We start from the raw sequence: 12,356 nt of genomic DNA on the forward strand, positions 1-12,356 counted from the left end.
GGTCATACATTGTGAGAGAAGCTAAATTGAAGTAGGAGCACTGGAGTGTGAATTCTAATGTCTTTGGCCATCACAGTGCACTGTCCATTTAACTTGTTATAAAGTACCCCTTTATTACAAGAGCTATACTGTATGTTATTTATATTAATGAATAAAATGTTCCTAGGTACATAAGATGAAATAAACAAAAGACATCAGTGAATTTATTTTTATTTTACTGTTAGTGGAGAAGACTGTTCCACACACCACTTATCCTCTCCTGCTTCAGCATCTGTAACTCTTCCTACCTTTGAGAGTCTTTGCTAATCTGAACCACAATTTAATATGTCTTAAAGAACATATCTGTTATTACCAGTTAAGCAGAATAAACAAACTTGCCTATTCTTTATTTACTGATCCTTATATTTTACATAAAATAAAGTCAGCTTGAACACTTGTGTGTAAAAACTTTAAATTTACCATGTTTTCCCAAAGCCTATTTCTTCATTTACATTCCGCATCACCAAAAACAAAAAGAAAAACAACTGTAAATAAATAATGTAATAACCTTTAATGCATTTTATAATTTCAACTTCAGCGCCTCCGATTTCATTTCTGCATATAAAGCTTCTTATTTGTGTGGACCCCTTTGAAGTATGTTTAGTTATCTATCTGGAGAGAGAGAAAGAGAGATAACGCAAATACAAAAATCTATGTAAATCAAATCATCTTTGGAGCGCATCTGTCTTATTTAAAATAGTCCAAAATGTTTCTAGGGCAAGATCCAACCTGTGAACATTGCAGTCGAGTTCCAGCCTCATTGGGTCATATGTTTTGGGCCTGTACCAAATTAACATAATTCTGGACCAAAATCTTTAAATGCCTCTCAAACAGCCTTGGTGTCATAATCCCTCCTAATCCACTAACAGCTGTGTTTGGGGTACTTCCAGATGGGCTTAAAGGGGAGAAGGACAAACAAACTGTAATTGCCTTTACTTCACTATTAGCACGTAGACTTATCTTGCTCAGCTGGAACAATCCTAACTCACCTAAGTCAGTGGGTAACTGATGTGATATACTATTTCAAACTGGAAAAAATCAAATTCGCACTTAGAGGATCTGTTCAAAACTTTTTCAAAACCTAGCAGGATCTACTCCATAACATTTTAGAATAAGCATTTAAATTAAGGAAGTGGATTCCCTTCCCTTTTTTATTCTATTTATATTTATTTATTTTTCCTACTATTAAAGTTTTACTCTGTTGGCCTAGCTCTCTTTCTCATGGGTGGGGGTTGATTTGATTTGAACCTAGTAGGGAAAACGTGACTTGCTTGTATGGAATGTTTTTTGATTTTTAAATAAATTCAATAAAATATATTAAAAAAATATATGTACATCATACCTTATTCATTTACTGCAGGTCTTGGACCATAGTTTCTGTGTTCATCCTTGGGTGCACACAGTTAAAGTAATTCACTAAAAACTTTTTTTTCCTTCTTAAAGAAATGTATCACTGCTTTTTAACTAGCTAAATCATTTTTGGTTTATCTTTAATGTGTATTTAAAATGTGTGATTTCTTTTCACCTTTGACTGAGCAAAAACAAGATAAACACTGTTTTTCTCTATATTTTATATTTTCTGTGGAATTATAAGAAATGTTTCTAACAAAATGTCAAAACCTCCAGAATATAGTGTATCTATTGAATAAATGATGGACAGATTGAGCTGCAAAAAAAGTGGAAATCAGATATCTTTTCTAGTTTACACAGAATGAAATTATAAGAACAGAGTGGCTTTTATAGCCTAAAGCATGACTTAAAAAAATTGTATCAACAGTAGCCAGTACAATCTGTGCTGCAGAAACCGAAAACCTAAAATGTAAGTGTTTTTTAGGTTTCGGAAATAAGATTTAAGTCTACGTCAGGTTAATACAAAAAATTCTGAATGCCTTGACCTTTACTCATTAGAGAAATACCTTTTTGAGAAATAAAGTGTAAATTATGATTACTTAGACTAAGACTGAAAAATAGGGTCTTCTTTCCTCTGCTTCTAGTGGTCAATAAGTAAACTGAAAGATATGGATATGGGTTTTGCCCCTCATAGTAGACACAACCTGACACAAAATTATAATTAGGGTCACCTCTTTGCATAGAGATTGGAAATCAATTTTAACTTGATAAACAATATAAATTTAACCAAATTTGTCTGTTTTTGTCACAGTGAAGTTATCATACAGGCTCTATAGGCACTATGCCAGTGTTAGAAGGAATTAGAATTATTATGAAAATTCTTGCGAAAAATACTGTTGGTGTGTGTCAGCCTGGAAATGAATTATACTCATAGCCGTACTGTACAAATAAAAAAGGTCTAAGATAGAGGGTAATCTTCGTAGAAAATGACTCTTCTTAAAGAGCAAGAGTACTTTGTGCAAAAGCAGAATTAATCCATGACTAGATAGATAGATAGATAGATAGATAGATAGATAGATAGATAGATAGATAGATAGATAGATAGATAGATAGATAGATAAAGTATTTTTAGTGTAACTCCAGTATCAAAAAAGACAAAGGGTAAAATTATTTTTAGTAGAAAAGCAGCAAGGCAGAAACCACTCCTAACTAAAACAAATACAAATGCTTGTCTCAAGTTTGTCAAAATATACACAAATTATGTTCTGGAAGACAAATACAGTAGATGTGACAAAAGTAAAACGTTTTTGCTGACATTGGTCCCATTATGTCTACAAAAAAGCTAATAATGTATGACATAATAAAAAAACACATTACATTAACAATTGGAAACAGTTTTGGAAATTATATTGTATTTTGACTTACACCCCTTTTTATTAAAGACGGCAAGACAGTCAACTGAAATCTACAAGTCTACATCATGAGGGTTGACAGACTTTGAAATTATCTAATCAAAGTCCAGACATGAGCCCAAATGAGATATTATGGTAGCACCAAAAATGTAAAGCTAAAGCCAGTGAGATGAAGCAGTTCTGCAAGGAAAAGTAAGCAAGTAAGCTAATATTTCTGTGAGAAATTCATTAAAAAACTACAGGAAATACAGGAAATGTATATTCATTGTTATTGCTGCTATAGGTGACATAACCAATCATTGAGTTTAAGCACATAGTTTACCACAATAGGTTTTGTAGAGTTTCTTTAATATATGAAACATTTCATATTTCTTAATTTAAGAAATATCCAAACATTGTGTTATTTATTTAATGAGGGGTAATTTGTTCCAATATTAGTTTATTTCCCATCTACCAAAGCAGCCTTCATGTTCAATCCAAGAACTCTTACTATATACCGGTAGACATCAGACATTTAGCAATGAGTTAAATAAGTCCAGAATGTAAATTCAGCACTGAAGGTAAACCAAAAGTACATATCATTCTTTCTGAAAGAAGGACTTTCACCTGAATGTGATTAGTGAACTGTTTCTTAAAAGTATAATAGAAATTATAGTGCAAGGTTATGCATTAGTGGGAGTCGTAGAACAGTAGCTCTCCAGGAAAAGTTGTGCTTAATGAGAGGGATGTCACTATCTACTTCATGACTTCTTTATCAATAGGTATGCAGTTTATTCTACATTTACAAAATATATTAAGTATACATTCTAATTTTAAATTTCTTAAAGAAAATTGACTTCTGTCTATAGATCAGAATGGACAATTATGACATAATTAAACATTGGAATTGATATCAGAAACAGGTTTGCTACAAAATTACTGTGTTTCTTTACCAAGGCATTATAATCTAAATGTCAACAATTAATAAAAAACACTACAGTTTAATATAAATACTATATAATGGGAGTTATACAGCAGCGATCTTGACTGCATAGAGTAGATGTGTAATTATGATAGTGTATCATAAGTTATTTTCATGAAACCTTCATTTAATTCCTAGAAAATTGGCACAATATCAGTACTATAATGCTCATATTTAATCTCTGTTAAAGGTAAAGAACATCATCATCACATCTAAAGTAAATACACATAAAAGAAAGGTTGTAAGTTTTTAGATGAACAATAATGAAGCTGGTGGTTTATACCTTGGACATGTTACTGAACTTCTTTCATGCCTCCACTTCTTCAGAAGTTACTGTACACTGCATCATACAGTATATAATACAGCGCTTTGTGAATGAGAACAGCACTATATAAAACATACCTTATCAGTTAGGAATGAGCTTAAGCATTAAATGACAATGAATTTAGCTAATTATGATGAATTAGTCTATTACATACTGACATAAATAAAAGTCAGCTGAACACATATTTGTATCCTTTTGTTTATAGTACACAGCTCTTTCATCAGTGTTGAACTCTGTATCTGCATGTAGGTTTATTCCTTACATAGTTAAAAGCTTTTGAGTTTATGTCATGGTGGGAACTACTTTAAATTTCATTGATAACATTTAACTAAACATGCTTGATATGTTAACTGTGTAACAATGAAAACTCAAGTATGCTTTTTATACAGTCATTTTTGGTGTACATTTTGGGACCTGCGTATTGTACTCCCATCCATTAGTTTTCCAACCTGCTCTATTCTTTTTTTGGTTTGATCAGAAAATAAAAACATTATTCCATCACAAGCAATGACATCATTTTCTAAAGACCATTCATCTACCAAGCTCAATTTATAAAAACAGCATTTTTTTTTGTTTCACTTAAGTACACAGTTAATATATGGACTTGGTCCTGATTTAGGCAATTCCAGGAACATATATATATTGTGTAGGCTGGCCCGGACACAGACAGGCAGACAGCGATGGTTCACCCAACACATGTTTATTCATATTTTCTATTATTCCCAGCAAGTGCACACAACCCCAAAACTCCCCAAAAGTTCAGGCCTCTCACACAATGCCTTCTTCACCGCCTTCACTCCTCTTCACCAAGCTCTGTCCTTCTCCTCTCCTGACTCCAGCCATCGAACGGAAAGAGGCAGCCCCTTTTATAATCACCCAGACGTGCTCCAGGTGCCTCCCGATAATCTTCCGCCGGCACTCCCCAGTGTGGCAGAAGTACTGGCTGCACACCCGGAAGCACTGTGGGTGTCCCTGGTCGTCTTTCCCCCAGTACTTCCGGGTGTGGCGGAAGTGCTAAGGACCAGGGCTCTCCAGGCACTGGGGTGCCCCCAGGCGGTGACCACGGGCCCCTATAGGGTTGAGCTTCCAAGTTCAGTTCCCATGGCCCCCAAAGCCACCAGGGCGGTCGCGCCCTCGTGGTCTGGAGGAGGCGTAATCCCTCCTCCGGTCCTTCCGGGCATCCCGGCTTGGTGCCACCCCCAGCCGCTTGCCTCAGTATATATATATATATATATATATATATATATATATATATATATATATATATATATATATATATATATATATGTACTATTATCTCAAAAGTGATAAATCATTTTTTAAGTGTGTTTGGAAGTTTTACAGTATATAACACTGAATTTCCCTATTGAATGCCATTTCCAAAGTGCTTTACAGGTACAGATGTTTAGTATGGCTGAGTATGTGCACACATACATATACACTAGTTAAGTCCATACCAAGAATAATATATTGCAGAGATGGCAGCTAATTGCAAAGAATTAATCAGGGCAGAGAACCTGGACCATCTTCTGTGGGCTGGCTCATGGGCCTGCTGTTTTGAACATACTGGCGGTAAATTTATTTAAGCAACCACTGAACTATTACTTTCGCAATTAACCAAATACTTCCTGATAAACTAGGTTCTGAATTAAAAAATTTACTTACTTTTCGATTAATTTCCATTGCAACCATGTCTGAATTCATTACAATTGCATAACTGTTTTATGCAAAGCCACCAACAAAATAATCATATTAATCAATAATAATATGTACTATTGCCTAACTGCAGTAAATTAAATTATAAAAACAATATTAAAATAAAAACATGTACAAAGTGTGTACAAAGCGAGCAGCTAAAATGCATTGTACTTTATGCACCACATTAAATAATTGAAAGTACAGAAGGAAATGGAATTACAAATGATTAATGAATTTTTCACAATAAAATACTTAATTCAGGCTAAGAAACAGTGGAGATGTTATTTTGGAAAAATCAGTGATTACGCTTGACTACTGAGAACTGTTGTGAGATGCGCTTCTTGCCTGTAGCAGCCAAGTAGACTTAATGCAAATTAATTTTTCTGCACTAATGTTTGTTTTAGTTGAAACAGGCACTAAAACAGACATAACAACAATAAACAAATACATTTAACTTTATTAATATTTATGTGTTTTTTAGTTATATTGTTTAATCTTTCTAGATAAAATACATGGGGTGGTGTATGTTCCCTTGGTAGGTCTCCATATTGTTCTCTTTCTAACCATTCTGTTTACTGTGGGATGACCAAACAGCACAGTATTAGCTGCCATGTTCCAGAAGTTACTGTTGTAGTGTGATTACGCTTGAATTTCCCCTTGGGATTAATAAAGTATCTACCTACCTACCTACTGAGAACTGTTGTGAGATGCGCTTCTTGCCTGTAGCAGCCAAGTAGACTTAATGCAAATTAATTTTTCTGCACTAATGTTTGTTTCAGTGCACACACGTATAATACATTGGCTTATACAGAACTCTCTCTACAAGAATACATACAGTACACTGATGCATGATGCAAGATATACAATAATGCATATGAAGCAGTAGAAAGCTAGCACATAGAATGTATTAACATCTAATTTATATAGAGAAACCAGACAGACACAATTACTTACCTACCAGTAAAACTCTTGCGTTGATTGATATGATGGGACCAGGCATTCCTACTTCACTCAAAAAAATCATGTGTAAAAAATATATGGATGTGGTGCTTCAAAAACTTAAGGGAATTTCTTCGTCTTTTCCTTTAAGTTAACTGAAATGGCAAAGAGACTGACTTTGCTGCACAGAAGAAAGGTTGTTGCATGTATGGTGGTCTTTTCAATATTTTCAGTCTCTTTTTCTGAGAAACAGTGCCATAGCTGCAGGAAGAGTCATTGCTAGAACTAACAAGTCCTATATACAGTAACTGCGTACTCTTGTTCTTAAAAGTGAAGTTATATTTTCTACCTTTTAATAGAAGAAAGTACTCTTTCATGTGTTAGCTTTGAAAAAAAATTGCACAGTGAAATGACGCAACTGTTTTCATATAAATCACTATAGAAGAGTGGACTGGTGACATCACTTGTGTAGTATTGAACTGGTGGAAGAACTCAAAATTCCCAGAATCGATGTTGTGCCATGAGTTATGCCTATGCATGTTCAGCCATTACCTGACAGTCATCAAACAGTTACTAACTTTCCTCCATTGCTTCTCTTCTTGGTATACTGCTGTGGCATTTGGTGCCACTGCTATATGTTCAAGCTAATACTACTGCCCCATGAAGTGACAACAGAGATACTGTATTGGATGCCTAGAAATCTGAAGATGAAAGAATGTGATATTCTTATCAGACTGTCCAACTCAGATTTATAATATTGTAGGATGCACAGGATGGGGAGGGGGGTGACCTAGGCCTTTGTAACTATGAATTTGCCTGCTCAGATTATCCATGGATTCCCTAGAGGTTTAGTTTTTCTAGGTACAGTAGGCTGTTGACTAGAGTTTTTGTTTTCCTCTTCTCATTTGTTAACTACGGTAGTCATATCTCAAATACTAGGTTAATGGATTCATATTGTCATGATTTGTTTTATGTTACTCAAACTGATATTTCTTTATTTTAGCAAATTTGTATGTAAATGATACATGGTATAATTATCAAAGATTACTATATAAAATACTTTAAAAATTGATTTTAAGATGTTACCTAGCAATTCATTGTGTTAATCATGTAGTTAACTTATTTGATCATGGGATGTGTTTTCAACTGCAGCTCCTTTTCTGCTCTCTTCTGTTTTACATGCATGCAATTAAAGATGAATTGTGCAGTCTACAAAAGAAATGAGAAACATAATTTAAAAACTGCTCAAAATCAAACTTTTATAATTGAGCTAATTATATTCCATTAAACTCTTTTGAAATAAAAACCACTATAGATAGCAGATTGCTGCAACTAGACTTAAAAAGAGTGGAAGATCAGGTCAGTAATTATATGCATTTGGTATTTCCCTCTTCCTCACTTTGGTTGTTTGCTTAATTTTCTTAAGATAACAAACAAAAACTAGAAATTAATTGTACAAGATGCAGAAAAGTATGGATTTACACAGAAAAACACATCAGTTAAAGCAAATATCTGTTTTTCAGGATCACCCTCAAGTGTTAAGCTGAATTCACCAACTCTGAGTGTACAAGGCAAGCAGCACATTATTAAGGCCAACCAGACCTTAGAGCTCCAGTGCAAGTAAGAAATGTCATTTTTTTTCAATGTGTCATGAAAGAAAGTGAGTTGTGATATATTAAGTGATGTTTGAAAGATGTTTTGATATACAGTTTCATACTTTACTTTGCATTCATTAGCTAGACTCGCACTGAATGCAAGACAGGAAAGCCAATATATCTATTTATAGTTGATAAGGATGACTGGACTTTCTTTTAAATTTCTAAGTTCACAAACAACAGAGTGACTGAGTGAGAGAGAGAAGTAAAAAACAGAAGACAAATTATTTGGCTCTAAAATGATGTTGATGCTTGATCGAAAATCGGTTGACATTCTCTAGATATATAGTTTAGCATTATTAATGACAATATGCAGTTTCTTAACAGCACACCTCTTATTTCTGTATGGTTGAAACAGGCACTAAAACAGACATAACAATAAACAAATATATTTAACTTTATTAATATTTATGTGTTTTTTAGTTATGTTATTTAATCTTTCTAGATAAAATACATGGGGTGGTGTATGTTCCCTTGGTAGGTCTCCATATTGTTCTCTTTCTAACCATTCTGTTTACTGTGGGATGACCAAACAGCACAGTATAGCAAAGGGGTTGTACAATACCAACAGCCCACTTTGTTGTACGTACAGCAGTATTAAAGTGTTGCTTCACTGAGGCAACATTCTGCATTCCAGAGTTGTATACTCTATTGTTTATTCTATCTCATATAAGTGGGAAATCCTCAAATTATGTGCTTTACTCATAAATCTAGCAGTGTAACCCTTGAGCTTTTGTATACAAAGAACTGTAAATCTTGCTTCTGAGATGAGTGATTGGAAAGGCTGTAGTTTTTCTTTAGGAGATAATGGAAATTATAACTTAGTGGATCTCAGCATTTCCTTTTGACTTGAAGGAAAATCAAGAATAAAATATTTGGTTAAAAGATTGTTTATATATATATATATTCTTTGCATTTTTAATGCTTGATGGGTTTTTTTATATTCAACAAAGCATTTCATTATTACTTGATGCTTCAATGTATGTGTGTTTTTTTATAGAGGGAAATTTGCTCTTTCCTGGACATATCCAAAGAGTGTGAAGACTGATAAAGGGAGACCAAGTATTAAAGAATACAGATGTGGGAAAAAGAACCAGCTATACTGCAGCAGTCTTGTTTTGAACCATGCAGAGTCACAAGAAACAGGACCATATAAGTGCAGATATTCTTCTAAAAAGGGAAAAAGACAGAGCTCTGTTTATGTTTACATTAAAGGTGAGAGCTGTTTTTTTAGTTTTACTAGTAAATATGCAGTGATACCAAAATAACAGCATTTATTTTATGCATTTTATAACAGCATTGTAAAATAATAACAACATTATATATATACATATATACACAGGGTGGTGCAGGGAAAGGGGAAATTTTCAATTGACGTTTAATGCACGAATAAACATATTACAAAATATATTTAATGATGAAATGTATTGTACAAGATATGCAATTACTGATGGTAATCAATATTCATTCAATGTTCATTTTATGTTTTGAAGAAAACATCTTGAAGGTGTTATCCATTTCTCTGTGCACATTCTGACAGCCAGTTGTGGAAATTCTGCATTTCTCGACGTAACATGTCAAGAGGAATGCTAGCGATTTCCTCTTCAATCCTCCTTTTTAGTTCAGCAACGGTTGCAGGACGTGTGCGATACACTTGGCTTTTAAGATGTCCCCACAGAAAAAAATGACAGTGAGATCTGGGGATCTCGGAGGCCATTGAATGTCACAGTTGCGGGAAATGACGTGTCTTACAAACAATCGTTGAATAGGTGCCATCAAATTTCGGGCAATGTGCGAAGTGGCTTCATCTGGGAACTTCTTTTTTAATGCTGAATCAGTTTCTTTGAAATTATGCACCCATGTTGTAATCACATGAGCAGATGGGACACGATCATGATGTCCTAACTGGTAATGATGCCGAAATTCCTTTGCGCAGCAGTCACACTCTAACCATTCTTATAAAAGGCTTTCCCAGCAAATGCTCATTGCGCACCACTCCACTGCTCCATTATAACCAATGGCAATGGGTTCTAAATGAGGTCGCATTGGTCCCAAAACAACTGCCGATGCCCCAGGGTTACCAACACCTAGTTACAAAATTTCCCGCTTCTCTGTTGCCACCACCATATATATATATATATATATATATATATATATATATATATATATATATATATATATATATACATACAGTGTATATAACAGTAGGACTACCTCAATCCCAAGATAAAATATGAGAAGTGGTTGTTATTTTTTTTCTAGCAGGCATTTGCTTTTATTGCAAGTCAAAAATTGGGTTTCTGAAGATTCAGGACACTTCATTCCAGTATTAAGATAAACAAATAAAAATATCTATTTGACCCAAGAAAGAAAACCTCAAATTGACTATAGACTTGCCTTGTGAAAGCCGCAAAAACAGATAATTTGGATATAAACCACAACTCCAGTTTAACTTAAAACTATCAAGAGCTGTATTTTAGTGGGAACTATCAGAGATTACAAACATTTGTGTGTTGCTCTGTCTCAATGAAGTTCTAAAATGGCCTTCATCTGTTTAATTCAATTTGTTGTAGATATAGAATTCCAGAAGGATAGACTTAACTTGCTTACAATACACTTTAAGAATTTCCACATTTCAATGAGGATTCAGATTAGTTTTCACTGGAATTAATAAATGCTTTGTTGCATTTCTTCAGATCTATATGTATCTTTTTATTGCACAAATCTAACCTGTGAAGAGAATGTTACACGCACAAAGGAATGATGTACATTAATTCATAGATGATATCTGTATTGTACATGATGTTAAATTAGCTTTTGTTCATGGAATTTTGCAAAACTAATTTTAAAATTATATAATATTGTATAATATTAATAATATTGTATTATTAATATTAATAATACTGTATAATATTTTAATAAGGATAATTAAGTATGACTTCAAAGAGGATGCATTACTGGTATAAAACTAGCTTGTTATTTTGTTAAAAAAAGTTTCCCAGTAAAAACAATATGGCTAATGGATAAACTTTTTGCCACCTCCTATTTGCTGTACAGTAATTGCTTTTTTTAAATCATAGGCTATTGAAGGTAATAATGTATTCAATTGTATTGATTTACATGGGATTGTTTTAAATACATTCTATCCAAAAATAAAAAATGAACAAAAATAAAACTTTTTACATTACAATAAAGATGGTGCCTGTCTTCAAAGTTTGATGACCACATATTACTATTGTTTATTTTACTTGTTTATGTAAATAAATAACAGTGACCATTAGTCAATAAAATAAATGAAATTTTTGTTAATTATAATCACAGAGTGATTAAATGCTGAAAATTAAAGAAACACAACATTCAGTAAATCTCTGCATCTGGAATGTTGTGTTTGTGGTAATTTATACATATGCTACATATGATATTAATATACACAGTAAAAACGATGAGGTTTTTTTAAGAGAGTACCAAAAGAGAGCAGGTGTATGATATTGTATTAAAGGCATGATTCACTTCTAAAAATGCATAAAATCTATTGATAACTTATAGTATACCGCAGACTTAAATACATACAAAATGGTATAATACTGTATATATTTCATCAATATCCATAGATGTCAATATTCATGTCCCATGTAAATTTACACATATACAATGTGTAATTTGAGTAGGTTATATGAGATCTTGTATTTCAAAATTTTGTTTTCTTTTAAACATGCTGAAGGCTTCAACACATAACATATATCTTAATAGGTCTTGGGGAACAGCAGTGATTGGTAGCTTTACAACTAGTGACTTTTCTAGACTCCTCCTTCATTCTGGATGAGAGCCAGAGCTATGCTGTGCAGGAAGGGCAGCGTGAGCATAGTAAGCTTGCAGTTATTGTTTCACAAGTAAAGAATGAGATGTAGAAAAATTTAAATTCTGAAAATAAATAAATAAATAAATATTCAAACCCTGCAACCACCTTAATGCCCTCC

At 33.4% G+C, this 12,356-nt stretch overlaps 1 protein-coding gene across 3 annotated transcripts in view; it reads left to right on the top strand.

Moving 5' to 3' along the window:
* flt1 (fms related receptor tyrosine kinase 1) overlaps window positions 1–12,356 on the top strand; it is a 170,924-nt gene that overhangs the window by 15,939 nt on the left and 142,629 nt on the right. For all 3 annotated transcript variants that reach the window (XM_051926511.1, XM_028799484.2, XM_051926512.1), the window contains exons 2-3: window positions 8,248–8,344; window positions 9,380–9,594. In XM_051926511.1, the coding sequence (XP_051782471.1) occupies window positions 8,248–8,344; window positions 9,380–9,594 (312 nt within the window). The remainder of the gene's footprint in view (window positions 1–8,247; window positions 8,345–9,379; window positions 9,595–12,356) is intronic.

This window comes from Erpetoichthys calabaricus, chromosome 4 (assembly GCF_900747795.2).
Source record: "Erpetoichthys calabaricus chromosome 4, fErpCal1.3, whole genome shotgun sequence".
NCBI classification, from domain to species: domain Eukaryota; kingdom Metazoa; phylum Chordata; class Cladistia; order Polypteriformes; family Polypteridae; genus Erpetoichthys; species Erpetoichthys calabaricus.